The sequence below is a fragment of the Amaranthus tricolor genome, chromosome 1 (assembly GCF_026212465.1).
Source record: "Amaranthus tricolor cultivar Red isolate AtriRed21 chromosome 1, ASM2621246v1, whole genome shotgun sequence".
NCBI lineage: Eukaryota > Viridiplantae > Streptophyta > Magnoliopsida > Caryophyllales > Amaranthaceae > Amaranthus > Amaranthus tricolor.
The window spans coordinates 41,482,723-41,510,334 of NC_080047.1; the positions used below are offsets into that span (position 1 = coordinate 41,482,723).

General features: G+C 28.6%; 3 protein-coding genes across 4 annotated transcripts; 1 reads left to right on the top strand and 2 right to left on the bottom strand.

Moving 5' to 3' along the window:
* Positions 1-1,520: 1,520 nt before the first annotated feature.
* On the top strand, positions 1,521-7,987 carry LOC130822881 (nuclear transcription factor Y subunit A-9-like). Its single transcript, XM_057687691.1, has 5 exons — positions 1,521-1,688; positions 2,734-2,931; positions 3,902-4,032; positions 5,369-5,533; positions 7,601-7,987. The coding sequence occupies exons 2-5, from the start codon at positions 2,775-2,777 to the stop codon at positions 7,739-7,741; spliced, it is 594 nt and encodes a 197-aa protein (XP_057543674.1). The 5' UTR covers positions 1,521-1,688; positions 2,734-2,774; the 3' UTR covers positions 7,742-7,987.
* A 3,378-nt stretch (positions 7,988-11,365) lies between these two features.
* LOC130826113 (guanylate kinase 2-like) lies at positions 11,366-15,280 on the bottom strand. 2 transcript variants are annotated; one of them, XM_057691656.1, is made up of 11 exons: positions 14,756-15,280; positions 14,632-14,666; positions 14,393-14,500; positions 14,221-14,294; positions 13,989-14,118; positions 13,041-13,403; positions 12,718-12,839; positions 12,495-12,630; positions 12,355-12,400; positions 12,148-12,253; positions 11,367-12,060 (listed from the first exon to the last, which is right to left on the bottom strand). In XM_057691656.1, exons 2-11 carry the CDS (start codon positions 14,632-14,634, stop codon positions 11,943-11,945), a joined length of 1,206 nt encoding a protein of 401 aa, XP_057547639.1. In that variant the 5' UTR covers positions 14,635-14,666; positions 14,756-15,280; the 3' UTR covers positions 11,367-11,942. The 2 variants fall into 2 exon arrangements, with proteins under 2 accessions (XP_057547645.1, XP_057547639.1); XM_057691662.1 differs by having other exon boundaries at positions 11,366-12,060; positions 14,632-15,280.
* Positions 15,281-21,930: 6,650 nt separating this feature from the next.
* On the bottom strand, positions 21,931-26,216 carry LOC130821740 (cytochrome P450 81Q32-like). Its single transcript, XM_057687527.1, has 2 exons — positions 25,128-26,216; positions 21,931-22,798 (listed from the first exon to the last, which is right to left on the bottom strand). Exons 1-2 carry the CDS (start codon positions 25,980-25,982, stop codon positions 22,178-22,180), a joined length of 1,476 nt encoding a protein of 491 aa, XP_057543510.1. The 5' UTR covers positions 25,983-26,216; the 3' UTR covers positions 21,931-22,177.
* Positions 26,217-27,612: the final 1,396 nt, after the last annotated feature.

A 27,612-nucleotide genomic window follows, 5' to 3' on the forward strand; every position in this document is an offset into this window, starting at 1 on the left:
GAGATATATGCATAAGTTAGGTTCATATACTATTTATTTTTGATGAGATAATTTGAACTTATATATTTGGAAGTGTTTTGGCTATTGGCTGGCTAGTAGTAGCAGCTACTCAACCGAATATATGAGTGCGTTGTGTAGGAAAAGACATGACATAAACTTTAAACTGGTACTCAACTGTTTTTAAGAAGTGCATTATAACATGGCCATGACAAGGAAAGAGAAGCAATTGACACCATTTCTCGGGTTCTCCATGGAGTATCAAGCAATTACGACTTCGTTTTAGTCCTATGACTACACTTTATGGGTTCTTTTCAAGAATAAAAAGAAATGAAAAAGTTTACTTCGTTAACCTATCACATTTGGATGACATCTTATAGATGTCATTTGAAAGGTTCTTCTTTCGGGTTATTAGAGCGACTTTGACTGTGTATTTCTGGTTGGTTCAAAATCGGATATTGTGTCTATATTGGATTTTAAATATTTGTAAATCTATAATTAAAGTTGTATTCGGTTATAAGGTCGAATTTATGTCAAATCGTTAAATCTGTTTTAAGCAATTAAAAATCTATTGGAAAATAGATGAAATTAAAGTGAGGGTATATCATATATACATATGAAGTTATGAACTATAAACATTAAATTTAGAAAAGTTGTAGTTGGTATTATGTAATGCATTATGAATAAACTGAACACAACATATGTTGCTTACCGCAGGATCCGAAGATAGATGACTGGCAAACTATATTCGTACCGCCTCTGAAGAGAGGGCATAAGGAATATGGTTAAAGTGACCTTAAAAAGAGAAATTTGTCAAAAAAAAAGGCGGAGAGTAAACCCGAGTATTCATTTGCAAAGATACGTGCAGCCAATTCGTGAATACCACTCAATCGATAAAACAAAAAATAATCAATTCAATTCAACTATCTATTTATAAAAATAAAAATCGCATTTAATGTATTTATTAAAGTAATCTATATGTGAATGTTAACAACCTAAACTTTCTTTAACATCAAACAAAAGAAGAACTTGGTTCAGGGATAAACTCCTATTTAATATTGATCTCTAAAATTGTTTAATAAATTACATCGAAAAGCGTAGCTAACAAAGATTAATATTAATAGTAGTATTATCTAATGCTAATATATAACTAACAAAATCAAATCATATAGTAAAGAATATTATTAGTAGTAAATTATAAATATTACTCCTTTCATTCTTATTTGATATTTCCATTTATTTTTTAGACAGTTTTAAAATACATTTATATATTCAAAACTCAATATTTAAAAATAAAAAGACTAAAAAGTAATATAAGTAGGTAAAATTATAATTTATTATTTGGTTTTGTAACATCAAAATCAATCATAGATTCCAACTAAAAAAAATTTAAAATAAAAAATTGAGAACCACACACTAAACTTCTCTTATTATTTCTTTCAACATCAAAAAGACATATCTCCCTAGAGAGACAACCATACCAAATAGGATTGGGACCAAATTGTTAAACCCACCCCCACTTCCAACAAAAAAAAAAAAATTAACCAAAAAGAGAAAAAATAATGGCTAAAAGAGTGAAAACAAATCAAGGCAATTCCCCAATTCAAGGAAACATTTCTACATTTGCCTAACAGCTTCAACATAGAGAGTTTAACTAGGTTTCTTCCTTCTTCCTCATCTAAACTTATAAGGTTAGTTAATTAATCTTTTAATTTACTTGATTATCATCTAACATATTCTTTCTAAATTAAGCATGTCTAGTTGTTATTATTCTTGTCTTATGTCATTTTTTAGGTTAAATTTGGAATTTTTTAATAATTGTTTCCATTTTTGTTTTATAGAGTTTTTAATCTTATTATCCAATTTTTATCACTATAGAATTAACCCCATGTAATATTTTAGTTTCATCAGTAAATTAACTTTAGTAAATAAAAATTTATATATTTGCATAGTTAAATTAATTAATTTGATCAATACTTTTATTCTAAAATTTTTATCCATGTTTGTTGAGCAATACTTTTATTCAAAAATTCATTTTAAATCTTTTCATAGTTAACTTCTAAAGTTTGATGTATATAGTAAAACTACTTGATTCATCGATTTATAATTTTTCTTTGTTAAATATTTATCTTTTCATACCATTTCTTTTTACAAGAGGTTTATATATTAATTTAAATTAATTAATTTGATCATAGCATTAATTCGTTGGTTCTCTACGTATTATGATTAATTAATGATTAGATTACCTAAAACTTTAAATTTTTTAACTATGAATAAATCAAATGGTTAATCATAATATTGCATTATTGTATGTATTCTATGTTAATTAAATATTTAATTATCTTTACCAAAATTTTTTACTCAAAATTTTAGACTTTTTATTAACTATGAATAAATCAAATGGTTAATCATAATACTGCATTAATTCATTCGATCTCTATATATTATTATAAATTGAAGGACTTAAAGATTACCTAAAACTTTATATTTTTTTACAAAGAATAAGTCAAATAATAAATCATAATATTGCATTATTGTATCTATTTTTTGTTAAATAATTATTTTTTTTTATCATTTCTTTTTATAACAAGAGGTTTAATTATTTATTTATTTAATTAATTTATATTAACATTAATTCATTGGATCCAATATATTTATTATTCATTGAATGATTTGAAGATTACCTAAAACTCTATTTTTTTAATCATGAATAAATCATATTATATATATTCTCAGGTGCCTTGCTTTAAAGTTATAATAAATATATACAAGGAGCAATGAATAATGAAAAGGGTGAACGAGAGATATATTGGTCGGATAACTTCTGGCATGATCAGGCATCATCTTCATCTGATCTATCATTAGAATGCAACTCTAATCACAATTATTATAAAAATTCCATTGATGAACAGCACTTTTCCATGGCGTGCTTAGGTATTTTATTCAAATATTATGTAAGGTAGTGCTTGATTACTTTTATTTTTATTTAACTATTAACTAATATTTTCATTTATTCAAAATTTGATCAATTATGTATGACGCAAATTTAATGTCAAGGAACTAACTTAAAAAAAGCTTCAAAGTATAGTTGTAGTCTTATATATGCAATGTTATACTCCATTAGCTTCCTCACATTAGAGCGCGCTACTCTTAAGGACGGATCCATAACAAAATCATCTGATGTCGATAATATTTTTTAAATTGTGTATTCACATAGAAAAAAATTCTATCAACTTAACTAGCACATGTATTAGTATTTTGGAAAAATTACCGTGAACAATACAATCTTTTCCTTATTTCCCTAGAATAATACTAACTATTGATTTACCATGACTAATACCAACTTTAGGGGTGTTTCCTTAGAATAAACCTAACATGTTAAAGATCAAACTATAGGAGATTATATGACAAAAAAATTTGGTAAATTAGTTAATATACAAAAGTTGGTATTATTCTAGATAAAAAAAAACCCCTTAAGTTGGTATAATTCATGTGGTTAATCAATAATTGGTATTATTGTAGGGAAATTAACGAAATATTATATTATTTATGATAAGTTTTCCTAGTATTTTTAAGCATATGGTTTTAAACATAAGTTGAACGTTGTCAGTTGAAATTATTGACTGACCTTGAATCTGTCGTTGGCTACCCCTATAAGTTAGAATCGTGGATGCAACATATGTCTTTTATTTTAACTTGAAACGAGTGGTGATGAGATTAAAACATGTGATCTTTAATTCGTAATGTTTACGTTGACTTCTGATATTATAGATCAGTTCAATTGGAAACATAAATTGATGATAATTTGTCATAGTCTCTATTATTTACAAAAGATGATATGCAGGACAATATACCACTATATTTGTTTTATTTATTTGTATAATAATTTTGCAAATAATGGTAGGTAAATACGGTGAGCAAACAAAGCAAGAGTTGCAGCTTGGTACGAATATATTTGCAATGGATCATCGTCAAATGACGAATGAATATCACATGCCACCTACGCATCAGACAGGACTGCCTGATTACCGCACCGTAATTTATTCTTAATCTCTGCCTTATTTATTTATTGGCTTAATGTTTTGCTACTTCCTACTAGCTATATTGATTGGAAGGTCATGAACTCTATTAATATTAAAGTGTAAAATACATAATATTGACAAATAGAGCATGCAAAGATGGCCCAATAGTTTTTGTATATAAGTGAGTGTCTGATCTATCATATACTATTATATATTCTGAATTCGCCCACCTAGGGGTATTCATTTAGCGATCATTGAAGGTGAATAATACATAAAGTTAACGGATGTTTGATTCATGGCTTTTTGTTGAACTTTTTGGTTGGCTTTTGGCTTTTGGATTATTGGTTTGTCAAACAGCAAAAAAAAGTGTGGATTATTGATTGGTCCAACAGTCAATAGCTAAAAATTTGCCACATTTCCAATACAACTAACGTTTCCAACAGGTCAAACAAGTCAACTAAAAAAGTCAACAGCTAATTGCCAAACAACCCTGATTTCCTACAGTTTTAGGGGTATGTTTTATGTTTTCATGGAATTTGTCTTAATCATACTTATTTATATTCTATCGATTTCCTGAAAAAACTCACATATATATATATATATATGTATGAACAATTCGCGAGTACTTCAATCACTACTTTTTATCTTACTTATCAATTCGCAAGTACTTCGACTTTACTGGTATTTTGAAACTTATATTGCTGAGGAAACGCTTGTCAAATTTTTTTGGGTAAAATATGTATGAACAAAGAATCTAATACTTAGTAATCATAATGGCCACTACTTGCCAAAATCAGCTTTCAAAAATAAGTTCATTTATTATCGTTTTAAGTTTTAACCAAACAAATATCAAATATAATGATAGCTAAAAGCTATGATTAATATCGCCGTAGACATGTTTTCCTAGGCATATATATTTAAAATTTGTGTACGTTAAGCAGAAGATCTGGAGTTCGATCTCAATTAGGCGTAAGTATCAGTTGGAGAATTTTTTGACTGCACGTACTTTCTTTACTCCCTTCTTGAGGGGAGTATGTATGGTTTATCCGTATCTTTCGAGAAAAAAATCCACCCGAACCTTATCTTGTGCGGGATACTGATAGTGTCCTTTACCTTTACCTATTTGTAGTTTGAACCGAAAAATAAAGACATTTTGAGACCCTTCGTCCCGAACTATTCTTATTAAATTTGGTTAATTTTTATTTTTACCATGAAAAATTTACATTGATATGCTACGTATTATATTATCTATTGGGATTAAAACTATGCGTAGTTGCGGTTAAATATACTACGTACAATATTGCATTCAAGAAGGATTACTCGCTTATGGAGATGATATTTAATGGCAGGATTACTATGAAGGAATGCATAATAATGGAGTTCCACTAGCCGGAGGAGCAGCAATAAATTATGAACCTATCTATGTGAATGCTAAGCAATATCATGGCATTTTGAGGCGAAGGCAATCAAGAGCTAAAGCTGAACTAGAAAATAGGCTTGTTAAATCCCGGAAGGTAATTTTTTGTGCATGCATCTAAGCTTAATTCATCGTCACCAATATATAATATCTATAAACAAATGATCAAGTCAATTTCAGAATTATGAGTTGATCTAATAGTTAAAAGATTTTTTCTTTTTATCCATCTGATTATAAAGGTTTCTCTTTGAACAATCAATTGTTAATTATGTTTTATTTCTGATCATGTCCCATTTGCACGCCCGGCACCCCAGATCTCACAATTCCCTCATTTCAAAAAAAAAAAAAAAACTCGCAATTTTAATTTCGTCTTACCAAACAACTGCTTAGAAATTTTCTGGCCTTAGCTTGAAATCCTAAAAATAAAATAAGTTGTATACCTTGTATATACAAGCTGAAACCAAAATGTTAAAAGATATAGTATGCATGAAAAGAGCGAGAGGTTAACCTAGGTTTGAATTTTTAAACTTTATTTTGCATGTTCCGAAAATGTATAGGCAAGAGCCAATGTGCTATCGAAATAATGGCATACACAGTACTTGTAATTGTTATATTTAAAAAGATTTAATAGAGATCAACTAATAATTAATATCAAAGCTTAAATTCAAAAAAATAGAAAGCTAAGGTTTAATGAGGTATTTGTGCCTCTAATATTTCTTCCGTTTTTTTTTGTTATTCTCATTTACTTTTTACACGATTTTTAATGCAAATTTTAAACCTTAATATCTCAAAATAGACATAATAAAAAATTATAAAAAAATACATAATAAAAAAGTATATATTAAGATGAATCTAACGAGTAACACATGGATATATTTTATTTTTTAAATATGTGTCAAAAACATTAATTAAATTTCTCTCTCCTTAAAGTGTAATATTTCAAACAGGAAGAACATTAGAAAATGAAAGGAGTATTAATTAATTAGATTAGATTCTTTGTCCACTAAGGCTATAATTCTAGCTTACCATAAGTATATAGCTTGTGTTTAATATAACATATATTTTAAATTAGTGTCACTAGTACACTTTTTACATAATATACCTACTTCACAACTAATTGTACCTCAATAAGATACATTAGAAATTAAAATAAGTACTAAAGATTCTATTTTTTGTGATCCCTCATCATCCTCTAGAAACTAAAATTACCCATTTACTATATTTTTGGATGTACTCCGTCTACTAAACGACATTGGCCATACCAACCAAACAACAATACTATAATATTTTATAATAAAATTATACATACACGAATTCAAATAACATAATGTAAAATAAAATTATTAGACTTGCTATAATACAACATAATTACTTTTAGTTGGATATATTTATTGACATTTACTTAAAATGTACCTACTTTGAATTTCTAATGGCTTATATAGTAAATTTAGTGATACTTATTAGTCCCTTTAACAGTATAATAAAAAATCATGCTAAACATTTTCGCAACATAGGATCTAATGACATTTATCATACCACATAGAATATAGAAACAATTATTAGTCACTAATGGTCAAATATAGTGTCACTAAATTATTTTATAGTGGAACTTAATATAAAAAAACTGATAATTATTAAACTAAAAATCTAAATCAATGACATTACTTTTAAGGTCACTAAATTCTATATCACAACAAGTTACTCATCTTTTATCTTTATGTGGAGCAACACTAGATTTTTATTTTACTCAAAGAGGAGTTTAAATATTATTTTGTCTGGTGTATTTTGCAGCATTTTCTCGTCTAATTTAAAAGTTTTTACGATAATGTAGCAAAATGAGTAAGATTGAAAGAGTATGAAACTAATGTCGTGGACATGATCAAACAACTATACAGAGCATTAAAATCAAAGAATGTGAATATTGGTGCAAATAACTATGTATTCTTATTAATAGAGATGTCTATTCAGGTCGTGCGAGTTTTGAGTATAATATCTTATGCATATCAAATTAATTTCAATTCTTGTGTGTATGTAATTATATTTTAAAAATCTTATTTTGATATTTATATACGGTAAAATCTTTACCGATTAGATCACTCCCAAGTTCGATTAATTGGGTCAATTTTGAACCGCTTTAGTTATTAATATGTGAAAATAAATACAGCCATATTTGCATGAATCTCGTCATTTACATGCAATGAGAAGACCAAGAGGAAGTGGAGGACGTTTTCTTGATACAAAGAAGACTAATAGTAATGAAGAAGCTCCTACTTCGTCAAATTCCAGCAACCAGGCTTCTTCTTAGTCGTTGCATATCAGTCAATATTATTCGCTCCTCCTTCTGTCTTTTTGATTTTACATTATATGACTAAAAACTCTCATATATTTAAATCATATAATGTAAATTTAAAAGGACAGAAAAAATATTAATTAACTAGGCAAAGGAAAGTCATTTGTATTAATTAATTCACCTCGAGATAACATTTTCAACTCGTTTAACTTCTAGTATGAGAGAACCTTTTAATTTTCGAAATAATGATTTACAAATCAATATCAAAATCCATAAATAGTGAAAATGCTAGTAACTTGTCTTAATTTAGTTATTCACTTAAAACATGTATCTTTGTTATTGATTTGTAATTTATTATGTGTCTATGAAGTAGTTTTTTTGTAAAATTATTACATGTTATTAGCCAAGAGTACTTCTTAAGCTATTTACTTTCTTATGTTAGTAGATTTGTATCATTGATCCTTTCCTTGCTCTAAAAGAAGGTTAATAATGTCACCAAAAATTGATATGTTAAATACTGCAACATGTTCTCTTAGACAAGAATTTTGTAGGTCAAAGTGTAGATGCATTATAGACCCTTTTATACCTGATTTTGAATATTCCACTTTAAATGAAAGGTGTTTAATATTTGAATATTGTGAACACTTTCAATTTAGCTTTGATACCATGTCAAAGAACTAACTCAACCAAAAATTTAAACTTATAGTTAAAGCTCCAGGATATCTTGTGTACTCCAACAAATAAGTAAAAAGATACCTCAAAAACGAGTATATAATTAACAATCAAATCAATATTGCAAAATGAACAATTCTGCCTTACTTATTACTGTTAAGGATCTGCTTGAATTGAGTGTAAATATTTAAGAGGTAAATAAAAGTCATAGTAGAAAAACAAAATTAGTTAGATTTATGATTTAGCTGGAAAGATTTCAAACTGGGTCATTTTCGATCGAAACATTTTCGAGTTAAATTAAATTGAGGTCGAGCAATTTTCGAGTGGTTTATTTTTTATTTTGGTGGATTTGTATGGATCAACCCAATGGGTCTTCAGTTCTATAAAAATATTTTTTATCTACTATTTTCAAAAAATTAAAAAAGTTATTATTTGTTTTTAAATATAAAAAATTTCTTATAAAAAGACAAATATTTTTAAGGCTTCAATAAAAAATAAAAACTTAAAACATAAAAACTATTTTGGTTTTTGAAAAAGCTTTATTAATTGCAAGTTTGACTTATTTTTTTGTGCTTTTCGAGTTGGCTAAGTTTTAGTTACGACTTACAAGTCAAAATTTTGGACTTATAATCTAGTGCTTTTTAGTCCGATGAGATACAAAAGTGCACATTGTCAACAATATTACTTCATATGAATGTGATTCTACGTTATTTCCATGCTATTCAATAATTTTTCTTTTTGGTTTTTTTTGTACGCTGGTAAATTTCAGATTTTCAAAGTCAAATAAAATTATGTAGTTATTAGTTATCCCACATCGACAAATTAAAAAATGATGTGCACACTTTATAAGTTATTGGAGATCATCTTCCCATTACCATGTCCAGCCTAAATTTAACATGGTATCAGAGCCGATGGTTCGATCAAAAAAAATAAAAAATGGTAGGTCCGAAAAGAATGGCGTTCCTACCCTAATTGATTGCTCCCACATGTAAACTTGATGGGGGTTCGCATATGGGGAATGTTAGGATGAGTTATTCCACATCGACAAATTGAAGATGGTGTGCACACTTTATAAGCTATTGGAGACTATATTCCCATTGCCATATGGTTTTGGGATGTTATATATCTACTTGGCTTATAAAGTATGTGCACCTCGTGTCTCCCCGTTAATATGCTTGTATTCACAATAAATCCAGCCTAAATTTAACATGGCATCAGAGCCGATAGTTTGATCAAAAAATTTAAAAATGGTAGGTACGAAAAGAATGGCGTGCCTACCCTAATTGATTACTCTCACATGCGAACTTGACGGGGATTCGAATGTGAGGGGGTGTTGGGATGAGTTATCCCACATCGAAAAATTGAAAAAGGTGTGTATACTTTATAAGTTATTGAAGTCCGTTATATATCTCCTTGGTTTATGAAGTGTGTGCGCCTAGTGTTTTTCCCGTTAATTACTGGCATTCACAATAGTCCAGCTTAATTTAACATCTTTCATCAAATGAGAAATTATTATTTTTTATTTTTTTATCCTAAACTATAAATTCAAGCTCTATTCCTCTCCTCATTTAATCCACACACACCTCAGGACTTTTGTCATTCAGAAGCTTTTAGAAATAAAGAATTATTAATTTAGAAGGTCTTGCATGAATTTGATTTACGCTATTTAGTGTGCATAAAATTTAAAATATATTAAAATAGTAAGTATTTTTATTTAATAAGTGCAATCATAGAGAAATACTTATTATTAGGTTGGTGCACGTACACTAAAATAATACTTTCTCTGTTCTATTGTACTTGTTATATTTGACTTTTTACGCAATCAAATTTGTTATTTTGATTATTTATATATTAAATTATGCACATTTAAAAATTATAAATAGTTAATATCAAAAAGATATGCGATTAGACAAGTCAAATAAAATCCAACTTCATTATATTTTTTATTACATATTGACCGTAATATATAAAATAAATTTAAATAATAAATATTATTAATAATTATAATATTGCAAATATTTTAAATCGCAAGGACGTATAAATGAACTTTATATAATACGTTTGTTACTTATTTAAAACCGTAAAAGACACGAAAACACAGCACATCACAATTTGAAACACATGGATGCATATGCAAGGAAAGTGGGGTTTTAGCTTCCGAGTGTTATTAAGGGTTGTCTAGAACACTTCCCAACTTCCCGACCCTACCAAAATTCTAGAATAACTCATCCAACTTATCAATTATCATACTCTAGTCTATCAAAGAACAAATTTAATTAAAAACTTAAGCTATGATTAAGACTCTATAATATTATGTATATTCTAACATAGACTTGGGTTGTTTGAATTAATAGTTTGTAAAGAAGTTGAAAAGCTTTTTAAATCAAAAAAATTACTTATTATAATTTTTTTATTGAGTATAAGCTTATTTTTCGCTAATAATAGACAACAATTAAACATATTTTTAACAGACATTATAGATCGATGGCTTAAAGCCAATAATTTTAAATAACAACTTCACTAACGATCATTTGCTAAACAAACCCTTAAACAATATTTCACCCTCTCACTTATTTTGTCACAATTTCATTTGGAACAAGAATTCTTGTTTTAGTTTGTTTGTATAGTACCTATTTGATGCACGATTACAATAATTTTTGGCATAATTGTTAAATTTAAGAAAATTAATTTATGTTAGTATGTAATTAAATTTATTTTAATTAAGTGGCACATTATAAAATTTTATGTCAATTACTTCCTACCATTTTCGTGATGACATATCCTTATTAAAAACATAAATAAAGAACATTTTTAATTGAAAGATGTTTATAAAAGATACATTAACATTTTTAAAAAGAATAATGTATACATTATTTTGTTTTAGTTATTATAGATTATAAATAATAAGAATAATGTAAACATAAGACAAAAAAATAGATGAAAAAAATAAAATAAGGTGATAGAGTTCATTATTGGTCAAGGTTTTTGGCCATTTAATTAGCTAAATTAATCACATATTAAATATGAAAAATATTGGTAAAATTTAGTGTTTGATTTATGATTGTAGAAGAAATAGACTATCATAGTTTTAAAAAGCTACATCAAGTGTGCTATTCTTCTAGACCAAGTCCTTTTGCAACTTGCATTTTGTATTGATTAATAATAATTGAAAATGCTGCTTCCACCTAAAAGACCAGCATTTTACTTACTTAGATAGTACAAGAACGCCATCAAAAGGACCATAAATTTCCAAATTCATGAACTACCGTTACATTTCCAATTTTAAATAATGAAGCTTGTAAGATCAACTATCTAAATTGCATCATTGTACGAGGATAATCATCTACTACATCAGTAATTCGCCCCGAACAGACATTTCGGGGGTTTCTCTAATGTCTTGTGGAATTTCTCAAAATAGGACATCAGGTGGAGACAACGACGCGACGATGGCACTTTGTGTTCGATTGTGAAGGAAATATAAGTATCAAAAATTTAACGGAATTGAAAAATTAAGTCGAGAGTTAGCGCATTTAGAAGGATAGAATTAGCTCATCTTTCCAAACCCATTGGCCAATGCTCTGAATGGGTTAACCGGTGAGAGGTCTAACCCTCGTGTCCGTCCTGGTGCTCCTCCTTTTAGTAAAGAGACATCCAGCACAAACCTGATCAATGCCAACAAGGATATTAGATTGATTGTTCGAGTAGAACACATAATAAGTTCACACATGCCTAAGGCAGGAGACGCTTACGAGTTCTTAGATGCATTTCCCAGATCGGTATTCAATGAATTTAAGAATATTTTGCTACCAACTTTTGATACGGAGTTCACGAGAGGAAGACCGACCTTCTTCATAGCTAAAATTAACAGTTCCGACATATAATCAGTTTATTGAGAGGACGCGATTGAGAGCGATGCAATGAGATCTTATAATACAAATTAGAAAAGGGCAAATTACCAGATTGGTTTGTATTGTCGGCAGATTCATTTAAGCCCAAATGGTTCTGTTAAACAAATGAGAACACAAGCATATCAATATCAAACTGTCGAATCTGTTCGGTCGCTAAACAAAATACATAGAAGAGCAGCAATAATCACCTTCAGAGTCTGGTAACACGCGTCAAGGTTATCATTCACCAACATATGATCAAACAAACCGGGCGTTCTTCCCTGTTCAAGCTCCCCCTTTGCATTGCGAAGGCGTTTCTGAATTTGCTCCTCGGTCTCGGTCCCTCTGTTTAAAAGAATTTGAATCAAATTGCATAAATAAACATTCAGTAATGAGATCTGCACATTATATATGCAGCGGATCCACTTTTACCTAGAACGAAGCCTTTTCTCAAGATCTTCATATGATGGGGGGCATACAAAGATAAAGATCGCATCAAGAGAACTAGCCCTCACCGACTTTGCACCTTGAACGTCAATGTCAAGGATGCATCTCTGCGGTAAAACAAATATACTTGTCTCAATGTCCAATATCATACAGACGATCAAGAACGAATCTCTTATAAACGGGAATTTTAGCTAACAACATACTATACATTCTATTTTTAAAAACCAAAATCGAATTCATAGGTTGGTTGAATAAACAGGATTCATTAAAGGCAAAGAATTGTAAACTGCGAGGAAAATAGTATTTACCTTTCCTGCATCTCCAACCACTTCAACCGATTCGATACTTGTCCCATATAAATTACCATGAACCGAAGCAAACTCGAGAAACTTTCCGTTTTTGATATCATCTTCCATTAAACTTCTCTCAGTGAAATGATAATGAATTCCATTGATCTCGTTTTCTCTGGGAGCACGCGTTGTATGGCTCACAGAGAATCCGAACATGGAAGGAAACTCCTTCATAAGCATGGATATTAAAGTACCCTTCCCCACACCAGAAGGACCACTGATAACAATAGGTTTCCCAGGATAACCCATTACCCCTTTACTCCAAGCCACTACATTAGTTCCCAAAAGCTTCTTCTGCTTTCTAACATGTGGGGTGTCAACCTATCAATAAATTATACATTTATTAACACAACTAACTTACAGAGTAGCCTCAAACTACAGAGAATCTATACAATATTCACCAAAAAACATTCTAAGTCATGACTTAAGTACTTCTAGATTTGACATTCAACCCAAACAACAATCCGCTACCCCAATGTCTCTAAGCGGCTCCCACTTAGGCAGGGTTTGGGGGTCGAATGTAAGCAAACTCACGCTTGCTAGTGACAAGAAAGAGGTAGTTTACGATTGAATACCACTCAAATTATGTCAGAGTATATAATATATTACGCAGCTCAACCATCAGCTTAAGCTTTTAGTTGAGTTGGTTCCTTAACATAGTATCAGAAGCTAGCGTGACAAGAGGTCATTGATTCGAATCTGAACCACCCCTCATTTAAAGTGAAATATTAAGCACCAGGTTTGAGGTGGGCTTGTGTTGCATCCACGCTTCTATCCCAAAGTGCTCTCGAGTGAGGGGCGTGGAGTCTCAAGTCTCAACCATCAGCTTAAGCTTTTGGTTGAGGTGGTTCCTTCGACAAATCAACTCAAAAATACAGAACATTATTTTGATAAAAAGAAAATTACCTCAAGAAACCATAGATTATCCTCTACATCAGCACCATTCGTAAGAACTAAAACCCGATCTTCGCCTAAAGGGAGAGCCCAATAATCAGAGCTCAGAGATGGTTTTGTGCCCAAAACTGTAGGGTATACCCTGCAGTTATCAATCATCATAACCATCAAGTAAGCAAAGGGAAGAAAATTGAACAAAATGTAAGCAAAGTAACAGAATTATTTCACATCCATAACTAATTACCAATCTTCCAAGGAATTGTCAAAAACTTTAACACCAGTGGACAATGCTGAATCATTGTAATCCCCAATCACATACTAAAAACAAAACAATAAAATGGAAAACAACAAAAATTCAGTACCAATTGAATCAAAATATAACGTTTTAATCAAGACAAAAAAGGAAATTTAAATACCTTTGTGTTGCCTACAAAAATTGTTGTTTTCCTACCCTTGCAAACCAAATCAATCCCATTATCACAGCTCTTGTGCAGATCATCATACAGAAAAGCTGGGGCCTCACCCTGTAAGAAAATTAATCCAGATCAATAAGTAAAGTGGAAATATACACCATTCTGATCCATCAATTTTCCTATAAAAAATTATCAAAAATTTGATTGGGAATTAATTAAAAAGGGGGGATATCAAAACTAACCATGGAGTAAATCTTACCCACACAAGATAATCACCCTATTAATATAGAAAAGAAAAGATCAACAACAGAGAATAAATGGAAAGACTCTTCGAATTGTAAAGAAAGAAAACGAAAGAGAGCTCACCTAAATAAATCCTAATTATGAAAACGGAATAGATCAAATCAAAGAATAGATAAGAGAAAAAAAAAACAATGTGAAATCGACCCAAATTTCTTTTATAAAGCAAAAAAGGAAACGGTTATTGCAGGGTTTAGAAGAAATAAAACAAAACCCTAATGAATTTGTCAAAAAAAAAAGAATCCCAGTTGAGAGATTGATTAAAAAAGAGGGAAAAATTACAACTTTGAGTGAAAATCAAATCAATACAAAGTTAATGTCAAAAATTAGAAAAAATGGTGGATGAAATGAGAAGAAAAGGGGAGAAAATGGCCATATACGTAGTGTAGAAAGGGAGGCACGGACTGAAAATGAATGAGAAAAATGGAAGAAGGCGGGAGGGACGCAGAAGGGTTGGATTATTTAACACTTAACAATAGATTGATTAGTATTGGTTCCGTACTTTTTAATTTGACTCATTATTAAATTTGTTAAATTTAAAGGCACAAAGTAGTAATTATATGGAGGTGCAATTTGGAAATTGATGTCCGCCTTTCTTTTTGGGCGTATTCAATACTAGGCTCCTCTTTATACTCTTTGTGCTCTAATGTTTTTTTTTTTTATTTTAAATATTTTATTTGAAGGAGAGAGAAAAATAATTATAGTATTTAAGAGATAAAATATATTTATGTGAGATTTTGTTAGATCCGTTTTTATGTATACTTTCTTATTATATACTTTCTCCGTTCCACTATACTTGTTACATTTGACTTTTTACGCAATTCAATTTGTTATTTTGATCATTTATATTTGAATTATATAGTTCTAAAAACTATAAAAGATAATATTCTGAAAGTATACGATTAGTCGCAATATATATAATAAGCTTGAACGATGAATAGTATCAATAATCGTTATGTAGTGAGTATTTCAAAACGGATGAAGTATTTTATATAATTTTTTATGATGCATATTTAGAGATATTAAGAGCTCTAAAATTACTTTGAAAATTGTGCTAAAATCAAATAGGAAGAACAAAAAATACGGAGGGAGTATTAATTAACAGCTACTTGTGTGAGAGATTATTTCTTAAAGAGGCGACCTTAAACTGAAAAACTCACATTCTGATTTTCACTTTAATTTGTATTAATTGGGCTATTTAGTCCATATATCTAATGCATCTCTCGAAGATACCGTCTCTTACAACAATATGCGATTAATTAATTAATTAATTGATCATTGCTCTATTCTCTCTATTCGATGAGTTTTACTATATTTTTTAGGATAATAATATCTACAGTTCTTAGGGTTGTACATATAAATTAACAAATTCTATTTATTATCAATAATTTTAGATTTTCAGAAGAATCTAGTATAGAAATTGGAAACAAATTCTCTGGCTTTTATTCATTGCTATTTCTATTAATATTACTCCCTCCGATCTTTTAATTTAGTCCCATTTCCTTATTTGGCAAAACCTTTGAATTAGTCCCATTTCTATTTTTGGCAATCCTTTTTTACTTAAATACCCTTAGTTCACACACGTAATTATGAATTTACCCCCATAAACCCTTAAATACCCTTACTTAAAAATACCCAACTACCACCTTTTACATGGACCCCACACAATCCTTAATATGCGTGCCCAAGGAAATGGGACTAAATTAAAGGATCGGAGGGAGTATTATTTATTACTGTTTTCCTTTTCATTTTTAATTGTTTTTTTTACTTTATTTTATTATATCCATATGCATTCTATTTATATTTATCTTATGTCTAAGGGTCACGCTTGTGTGTGATAAGATGCAGACTTATTGAGTTCGCTTCAGCCGCACTCAGTCATATCAGTTACAAAATCTTATCTTATTCTTTCCCGAGTCGGGACACTCTTTGGTCGCGCTCTCTTTTATGGGTATGAGTTGCTGTCGTTCTTTCCTCTCTAAACCATGTCTATAGTTTACTATGAGTGAGATATACTGAGTATGATGATGATGTTTTCAAAGTAAAACAAAATAATAATTTACTTAAAAAAATTACAAGATTCCTTCTTGGGCTGTAAATATAATCATCTCAATACTCCCTTTAATTCTTTTGGGGTGTTCATTTAATTTTCTCGATTTATTAATTATTTTTAGTTTATAACTTATTTTTTATCTCTAATTAAAATATAAAATAAATAATTTTACTTGAATCATTTTAATGTAAATTTGAGTTATTAAAAATTAAATTTTACATTATTATTTATTTATGTGGTATAAAAGCAAACGAGATGCAACAAAATAACGCCGAGGGAGTATTTAAGCTATGAGGGTCAACGATGTCACAATTGTACCAAAAAAGTACAAGTCACTAAACCTATTAAAATACTCAAATAAGAGTAATCATCATTGAACTTTTCTTATTTTTTAGGGGTCTATTTAGTAAATGGTATCAAAATAATAATAAAAGTTTAATATAGTAGGAAAATATCTTGGCATTTTTAGTAGTTTTACTTGTTCTCCTTTAATTATCTCATTCTCTTCACAAACAATTTATATTAAGTGTTAATGGTCATGAAAAATTGTAAAAAATAAAATTTCTGATTAAAAATTCAATACCATGAAAAAAATAAAACATTTCATGAAAATTTAAAGACATTCTCATTATCACTTTTTAGGACCAACAATCTAGCACTCTGCAGAGTAAAAAATAAAAAAAAAGTCTAGAATGAAAAGAAAATACTACATTTGTTCCACAATATTCACACTGTTTCAGCTCGACACTTATTAAAAAATGATTGGTTGATATCATTATTGTTTTTAAATAATGATAAAACTACAAAAATATAAGAGTAAATGAGGTATATAGTAAAAACAAAGTTGGCATAAATAGAATAATCTGTAAACTATAAGTTATTTATAATATATACAGCAATATAGCAAATATTAAAAAACATATAAAAAAGTATAACAAATATTATACAACAAAGGAAGTATAATATACGTATTAGGAGTAAATGACAATCGTATAAAATAACATATTGTAATCTTAAAGGGGCGTAGCCTAGATGCTTTCTCTACTGAATAATCGTTGTTATTTTGTCAACCTTGTAAATGATAAGATTCCAATTTCTATATACTACCGATGGCATACTTTTTCATTTTCCTTGATTTTGGGTAGGTTACTTTATTAATTTTAATTCTAAATTAATTATTAATCCAAAATTATTTCAAAAAACTTAAGAAAATGAAAAAAAAAAGATGAATCAAACATATGGTTATAAAATTTATAATTGTGGCTTGATTCAAATCTCTTGACCAAGAAAGATTCTTTATATTTTGTATTGAAAAGAAAAGAATATAATCAAATCATTCAACTTTTAATGTTAACCAAGGGTCGTGCTCTATTCAAGGAGAAAATATGAAGAGTTCATTATTCTCATAATATTAGCAAAGAGTCAAACTCTATAGTATTTGTGTTTATTTTATTCTTATATCTAAATAGTAAACTTGTGGAATGTGTAGAGTTTTATATATATATATATATATATATATATATATATATATATATATATATATATATATATATATATATATATATATATATATATATATATATATATATATATATATATATATATATATATATATATATATATATATATATATATATATTTATATTTATATTTATATATATATATATATATATATATATTTATATATATATATATATAATATATATATTTATATATATATATATATATATATATATATATATATATATATATATATAATTTTTAAACAATGATGCAATCATATATAATAATATTAGAATTATAATAATTTGATAATCGACAATTTGGATATGAAATATAATGCGAAATATACTTATATATTTTGTAACTAATAATAATGAAACAAAATAAAAAAAACATTGATTTTATTTATAATATGATTTTAATATTAAATTATATTTAAAGGTTCTATAACATCTCTTTGTACACAATATTATCAGTTGCGATGACATATTTGATCATCCTTGCCACATATATGAGAATTTTCAAAATTTTCCAGTTACTTACTTTAGAAACTACAACGTAAAATTCTCCTTGAACAAAAACAGACTTAGGTAGGAACATGGCAACATGGGTAGAAGTTGAGCTTGACTCTTATTAATCGTCAACGAATGAAACTGCTTTCTCTGAAGAGCAAATGGTATTTTGAAACTATCTCGAGGTGTCACTCTAATCCTTAAAATGAAAACCTCATCATCAATATTAGATCTAAATATAACAGTTGCTTGTATAACCTGATCGCCAAGATGATTAACCAATAAGCGTGTGCCTTTATGCATAGGTTGGCCGACTAATTCATATTTTTAGCATCATTATTGGAGCACCAATTTTAACATAACATATGGTTAATTTGAAACTCCTGATGCACATATTGAGTTGAGAAATTCAATTGAAAATAGTCATTACTACTATAGTTATTATATTTAAATTGTTTTATTCAAAGGTACAAAAAGAGTAGATAATAATTTCTCTATGTCATGTTTGGGAATGATGATTTCATTTGAAAATTTAAAATTAACTCAAATTTATTGTTTGGCAAATTAAAAATTTTCAATTTTGAATTTGTATCAAATTCCACCATTGTTTTTAAAGTAATTAATATTGAAAATTTGAGAATAACTACTCAAATATTGTCATTCACGAATTCTTTATTTATGATTTTATAATTAAAATCCATAATTTGAAATGAAATAATTATTCTCAAATACTACATTAATTAATTTTTGATGAATTAGAGAATGTGTGTTGACAAATGAAGTATTAAATTATGTAGTAACTAATTCAATTTCATACGCAAAGGTATAGAATAGGATGGAAGTCACCCGAAGAGTTACGCAATTGCAATAATAACAACAAGAAATAGACTTGAATTTCCAAAAAATGAGGAACATCCTAGAGGCAGATCTAGGCTTCTATCAAGAGATGTTTATAGTTTAGTATGAAAAATTCAATGTAATGAAATAAAAATGTTTTAGTATAGATAAGACGTGTTATTATCATTAATTTTTTGATTATGGGATGGAAGGAAATGAAAAAAAAAAAAAGAGAACTAAAAAAAATTCATTTATACTGAAACATGAATGGTAATAATTTAAAGGTATTCATTACTTTAATAATAAAAATTGTGTTTAGAGATGACAACGAGTCACGATTTCTATCAAGTCTACAAAATCTGGAATCAAATCCTTTTTTTGAGGCAAAACCTAGATCTAAACTAGAATCCGAAAATCAAAAAATGGGTTTAGGGATGAAATTGGGTTTAAAAAATGGAAACAAAACCCAAAAAATTCGAATTCACGAATCTGGGTCGGATCTAGAATTCACGGATATCTCTAATTGTGTTAACTAATTTCATATCAAACATTAAGAAATGAAATGAGTTAAGAGAAACCTTTACTTAATTAAATCTAAAAAGAATTTCAAAAATTGTATTATTGAATAATAATTAATCTAGACGCTAAAAACAGTGACTATTAAAAGAAAGATATGCAGATATCTAATTAAAATAAACTGAAAAATAAACTAGAATACAATTTAATAAAACTGATGTAGATCTGAAAAATGTCAACATTCAATTAGAAAGCAAGTACTTTCCCACCTTGTAACTTTTAAACGGGCCTATATGAGCAGTCGAAAGATATTTAGCAAGATGTTTACAATTGGGTTTTCAAAATGTTGGCCAAAAATAGCCAATAGTTTATCTTCACAAATTCTTATGAGCGACGGTCTTTTTAAGAGATTATTTTTTAAGATATTATAAGTAGACATTAAGAGTAATGTAAATTGATATTTAAGATATTGAAAGTAATCATTAAGAATAACAAAAATAGGCATTAAAATTACGTTAAGTAAGCATTAATCTTTAATAGACTGAACTTAAAATATGTCTTTCAACGATGCGGTCTCCCATACACATCTTTTTATGATCTCTTGTTAGTAAACTTCTATCCACATGCGCATAGACTATATCAAGATTAGGAAATTGCTCATGATTATCTCTTGCTTCTTCCGTTATTCTATACTTGCTATATTTATTCTATTCCTGCTATATTTGACTTTTTACGCAATTTAATGTGTTATTTTGATTATTTATATATTGAACTATACACATCTAAAATTACAAGAAGTTAATATTATTAAAGTATGCGACTATACGATTCAAACAGGATTCCAATTACCTATATTTTTTCTTACCCCCGCAATATGTTAAATAAACTTAAACGATAAATAGTCTCAAAAAACATAATATAGCGAGAACTTCATAACGGAGGAAGTATTATAGTGAATGGCTAATTTCACCTATATAATTTCTGTTTTACCAAAGTTCAAATCATCCTCTATCCACATTATTAAGAAAAATATTCAAGTTGCTCAGGCCAAAAAAAAGTTGATTAATCTTTACATAAGAATTTACAACTTACTTATTTGAGACTGATTAAACTTAAGTTCACAAATTTGATCACCATAATTTTGTTTGAAACTCACTTTTATAAAGTTGTTTCAAAAGATTGATCCAGGTATGGTGATCCATAATGTTACCCTAATGTATAACCGAACTACTTTCAAATCATTTGATTTATAACTGATCTAGAATTGAACCATTTCAACAATGGTTAAATTGAAGTAGACGTAAATTTAACAATTCAAAATATTACTATATACGACTTAAATCTTCTCAATCCTAATAACCTAACCTAACTCGATCAAACCTTTATGATGAATATACACAACTTCACCCCGATAGCCTAAAAATATATAACTAAAGTGAATTGAACCAAATCAGTGGCGAATCCAAAAAATTAGTACAGTGTTAGCCGATCGAACACTATTTGCATGCAAGCTCAACTAATTTAGCAAATATTCTTTTGTTATATTGATTTTACACAACTCAATATATATTAACTTAATTTTTAATTGAATTAACCCGATGATAACCTAGATAGATTGGGGGTTAGATTTTTTCACCAAAAACATTATTGCAACATCATAAGAAAATAATTTTATAGTCCATTGATTTTAGGCGAGCTTGAATGAAAATTAAACAATCTTCATGTTTTTCTTTCCTCAAAATTTTCATTCAATGGGTACAAGCTAAGTCCTTTTTCGCACATTTTATATCATAAATTGATAAATTGTATATACACATACATTTAGAAAATAATAATTGATCATATATAACTATTAAGATACAACCACACATACAATACATTCATATACAACATACCATTACCAAAGAAAATATAGCAACATTATCGATACTCATCCTCAAATTGTACGCCTATAACAATTAACTTATACAACTAACTTAATAAATAACAAAAATAACCAGTGCTGTAAATTGGCAAAGCAATCTACAAAACCATTTAACAGCTAACAACCAATTTTTTAAACACCCTCTAAAATTTGGCGAGGAAATCCTCCATTGAAGGTCGAGGTCGACATATAGCCTCCAATGGCTTTTGCTTAGGGACAATGATAGCACCAGCACCACGCTTTTCGGTTAGATCAATTGATCCACTCTCAGCTGCTTCCCAATCAAAGCACTGAATAAGAGTAGCCAATGTCAATGAAACATTCCTAAGAGCCATATTATTCCCTGGACAAGATCTCCTTCCAATTCCAAAGGGCATAAACTTAAACCCTTCTTTCTCCTTTTCGAACCTCTCGGGCTTAAACACGGTAGGCTCATCCCATAAGGTCGGATCTCTATGTATAGCCCAAGCATTTACGAAAAGTATTGTCCCTTTTGGTACGTGATACCCTCCAATGGTGCAATCTTGTGACGAAAAATGAGGTACTAAAAGTGGTGCAGCCGGAAATAGTCTTAGAGTTTCGTACACAATACAACGTGTATACGTTAATTTCGGTAGATCAGAATCATCTACTAATCGTTCCTTGCCTACATGGAGGTCAATTTCTGTTCTTGCTTTCGCGAGGTTTTCTGGGTGGTTAATGAGGTTTGATAATGCCCATTCTAAGGTTCGTGCTGTGGTTTCTGATCCTGCTAGTAACATTACCTGAAAAATTTGTGACATCACATAAATATAAGGATAAAATTTTAATCAGGCTGTTAATCTGACCGCATCAAAATTTTGAGGCCCATTTCAAGATATAATGTTAAATTAAACGGGGTAGGTCAAAATCCGTTAGACTTAACCCATACCGAACTATTAAAAAAAAGTTCATTTTTTGTAACATGTTAGATCGACCTGCATATATATATATATATATACATATATATATATATATATATATATATATATATATATATATATATATAATAATAATAATAATAATAATAATAATAATAATAATGTCATATAATTTTTTTTACAAATGCGAGAATACTTTTATGAAACCAAACCCAATAGTGACTTGGCCCAATCCAACCTTTTACTTAAAGCTCATTAATTACATGATTCATTATCAACCAAACCATGAATGACACGTTTAAAAATAACATAAGTCTTAACTCGTTGGGTGGACCCTTCCCAATTAATGAGCACCTATGGTTGTCTATCATCTCTGTACTTTCAAGCATATCTAGCTAATACATTATACATCAATAGCGTAGACCAAAATACATTTAGCCCATATTATTTTTAATGTTTACTCTTCTTCAAAATTTTATTCTCAAATTGATATTTTTTACTCTTTACTCTTATACAATCACACACTTTAATTTACTGCATACTATTTTAGCGTATACTAATTACTAACATTAATAAAATAATTTCTTTTGAAATAGTGTATACTAATTACTTACATTAATAAATTATTTCTTTTTTCAAAAAAGCTAAATGAATATAGTAGACATAAGGCACACGGATATCGAGGTTTTGCTATCGTAGTCGCATTTGAATTGCATGAATTGCTTACGCCTTACAACAAAATAGTCAAATTTGTATTTAGAATAAGACCAATAGTTTTCAAAGCTCTTTTGTACCTACTCATAGAATTAGTGTAAAACTATGATATAATATTAAATTTTTTTTTATATAATTATGATTACACTTTATCTTCAAGTATGTCTCAACTATTTTCCCATAATTAAAATATTCATGAACATTCGTGATCTTAAATAAATCTTACAAAAGAAAGCATAAATATACATATAAAAGTTTTAGTTTTATATTAATATAAACTAGAACAATTATTATTCGAAGAATCATGAGCTAGCTAAGCGATAGCCTAAGTATTTTCCCATTTCCTCTTGTAATTTGGAATTAATTCTCAACACTTATAAAAAAAAAAGAATTTTTATTCTTCTCCGTAGAAATTTTCTATTCTTATTTTTCCATTCATTCCTTGAAGAAGTTTCTATTTATTATTTTAGGTGTTTCATTTATTGTTTCTATGAAAAAAACTTTTTACTTATATCACCAATTTTGGACAAAAATAATTTTGTTCATCTTCAATTTAAAAACTTCGTCCGTTTCACTATACTTGCTACATTTAATTTTTTATGCAATCCAATGTGTTTTTTGATCATTTGTATATTGAATTATCCACATCTTAAAATTATCAAAAATTTAATATTAATATTATAAAAATATGCGATTAGACGATTTCAACATCTCACTTGATTATATTTTTTCTTATACATTAGCCGTAATATAAAAAACAAATTTAAACGAATGAATAGTGTCATACATCATAATGTAGCGAGTATTTCAGACGAAGAAAATATTTTAAACCAATCCTTAAAGTTCGCCACCCTTTTCATTGCGTCGCCACCTTTTTTAATGAAATTACTAAAATGCCCTTAAATCTATTTTTAATTATAAACTCAACCATCATTATTACTAAACTAAATTTAATAATAATAATTAAATTAAAATAAAAAATATTAATTTTATTAAAGAAATTCTTTTTAAAATCGGAAAATAAACTTAATCACACGTGTGTTGAAATTTGATACACGATCACTCTTTTAGCCTAAAATTTTGATAGAAAAATCACATTATTGCAATCTTTGCAGCATTAGAACCTAGACTTCAAGATCTTTCTAATGATATATTATATGTCTAATTTCAATAACCTAGCGAGAAATAACAATCGTTTAAAGTTTATTTGTGCTGAAATTTGATACATGTTCAATATTTTAAGCTAACTTTTTATAGAAAAATTTTATTAATGCAAAGATTGTGGCATTAAAAACTAGATTTCAAGAACTTTCCAACAACATATTAGATTGATGATGATAATAATAATGCTCTGCAATTATTATAATTAATTTCGACTACATATTAGGATAATTAAAATTCTAAATTCCCCACAGTCAAATTAGTAAAAATGGAATAATAAATAATATTAAAAAGATAGATAGAGTAAGTTAATAATTACCAAAATGATTCCTTTGATAGTTTCATCAGAGTATTGATCAGGTTCAGCTTGTTGCAAATCCAGCAACTGTTCAATCAAAGTACTCATCCCTAAATTCTCACCTTTCTTCCTACTTTCTCTAATTTCATCAACCAAACTTTGTAAAAACTCATCTCTTTCAACCTGTTTCTCCTTCATATCCTTCTCTATCCCTTTAAAATCCACCCATCTTAAAATTGGCAAAAAATCACAAATATTCATCAAATTTTCAGGTGGTTTTATAATCATTGTTTCCCATGATTTTCCATTTACTATCCTCATTACAAAATTTCTTGCAAGTTTACTAAGTACTTCATTCATATTCACTTTCTGGGTCCCACTCCCACTCCCACCTTTTGAGGTTTCTAGAAGATCCATTATCATGTTTCGGATCTCAAGTTTCCGGGTCGGACCCGCTTCGTTTATCCGTCTCATGGATAACATGGTAATGGTTGTAACACGTCGTAGGTTCCGCCAGTAGTCCCCATATGGGGACCAGATAATAATTGAGTAGTTGTATCCTAGATGTTGTCCTATTATGAATTTTGGCCTGTTTGCAAAAACGACGTCGTTTTGACTGAAACATTCTTCGGCGGCCCATGCGGAGGAAACTACCAAGGCCCGTTGAAGGCCCAATTGGAGAGAGAAGATTGGGCCGTAGCGTTGGGCTAGAGATTGGAGTGTACGGTGGAATGGGGGTTTTAGAAGGTGTAAGTGGCCCAATATTGGGTATGATGGTGGGCTTGGTGGGAGTTTTTTGTTGTTTGGTTTGAGGGATTGAATGATTTTATAGAACAAGAAAAAAGTAGCAAAAATGGATAAAAAAGTGTATAACATTTCTATTTTTATGAAGATTTGAGAATTGAGATATTGTTTGGTTTGTGATGAAATGGATGTATGGTGAGTGTATTTATAATGCTAAATAAAATAATTCATTTCTTGAGAAACAAACAAGGATTTATTTTGGTATTTAATTTGTGGATGGAGAGATCTATTGAATTAGATGGTACACTATCCACATGGATGCATGAATCCTTTCTTTTATAGTAGAGTAAACGTAAGTAGAAAGAGTCAAATTGAGTTTCAATATGGATAAATGTCTATTGCACTTATATTGATTATTCATAGGAATCCGTGCAATTGATTTAAATTTGTTTATTGGCGGGTTAACCAGAGGCTGTCCACTTAATTAGGAGAATAGGCGAATTCAAATAGCATTTTTAAAGTATTAATTAGTTTTCTGATAGCTTAAGATTGTGTACTTTAGCGAGAGGTATTTGAGTAATTATAGGTTTTAATATAGAAAAGATGAATAACTTTTAGGTTTTAGTGAGATATTATAAGTAATTCATTTATAAAGGGTAACGGGAATCATATAGACAAACTAAAATAGTATATAGGGCAAAACTAAAGAGACTTTGGGAGAAATCTCATATAAGAACCATTTGTGTTAGAAATGTGAATACAACACATGTCATTTTCATACACCGACACTATATTTTTCACGTGAAATAATTATAAAGGTATAAGATATTCAAATATGTGACTTTTTCTCATGTTGAATTTAAATATCGTGTTAAGAAACCAATTGCCATAAGTTCTAAGTTATAGTTTAACCCCGTGATAACGTTTATATTAACTCAAACTCATAAACTCTAGTCCATGATATGCTAATATTCGATCAAGTTTATGTAATTCAATTATAAGGAGTTTTCATATAAAGAGTTGTTCACATATACTTGTTTGTATTGTTATATTGTGAAAACTTATGTTGGAGCTTTTTTTGATTGAATTCTAGCAAAATTAAGATAGAGAAAAAGTAATAAGTAAATTGTTAATGGTTTTTTACTAGATCAATTGAATAAGATAATGCGAGTAAAGATAATAAGGTAAAAAATACATATTATAAATGGAAATGAATTTAATAGGGTGACGTAATTATATTTGAAAATGAGACTAATAGGAAGAATAAAAGAGAGTAATAAGCCACGTCTTTAAAGTAAAACCTTGAACAACTTTTCAGTTTTTTAAATTACAATTTACTAATAATTTTAGTTTATCGAATTTGTTTTATTGGTATTTGGTAGAAAAATCAAGAAAAGAGAACAATTTGATATTTTATTAAAAAATGAGAAAAATATGAAGAAGTGAAGAAAAAAAATTAAATATATAAAAAAATTAAAAAAAAAAAAAGGGCAATAAAGTTGAGGATCTACTCTATCATTTTGTTTGCCAAACAAAATTTATCCGGCTGTCCTGATCTCCATAGATGACGTAAGTGATTGCAATTAGTTTTTTTAAACGACCAGGTAAGCGATGATTTCACTCCTTTGTCCATTTCTTTGGTTTTCGTTTATTAACATGCAACTTCTTTGGCACAAATTATTGGTTCCTTGATATGTAAGGTGGTTGTTGCTATGAATTTAGGTTTTATGATATAAAGTTTATTTATTTTTTTATTAGATTA

Excerpts from the sequence above, each read along its gene's own strand:
- LOC130822881 (XM_057687691.1), top strand. The coding sequence starts at position 2,775 with ATGAATAATGAAAAGGGTGAACGAGAGATATATTGGTCGGATAACTTC. Across the intron at positions 2,932-3,901 it reads CTTTTCCATGGCGTGCTTAG|GTAAATACGGTGAGCAAACA; the intron begins GTATTTTATTCA and ends AAATAATGGTAG. Across the intron at positions 5,534-7,600 it reads GGCTTGTTAAATCCCGGAAG|CCATATTTGCATGAATCTCG; the intron begins GTAATTTTTTGT and ends AAATAAATACAG.
- LOC130826113 (XM_057691662.1), bottom strand. Across the intron at positions 14,295-14,392 it reads TTTTTGTAGGCAACACAAAG|TATGTGATTGGGGATTACAA; the intron begins GTATTTAAATTT and ends TTTTGTTTTTAG. Across the intron at positions 12,631-12,717 it reads GAGAAAAGGCTTCGTTCTAG|AGGGACCGAGACCGAGGAGC; the intron begins GTAAAAGTGGAT and ends TCTTTTAAACAG.
- LOC130821740 (XM_057687527.1), bottom strand. The coding sequence starts at position 25,982 with ATGTTATACACTTTTTTATCCATTTTTGCTACTTTTTTCTTGTTCTAT. Across the intron at positions 22,799-25,127 it reads CTATCAAAGGAATCATTTTG|GTAATGTTACTAGCAGGATC; the intron begins GTAATTATTAAC and ends CAAATTTTTCAG.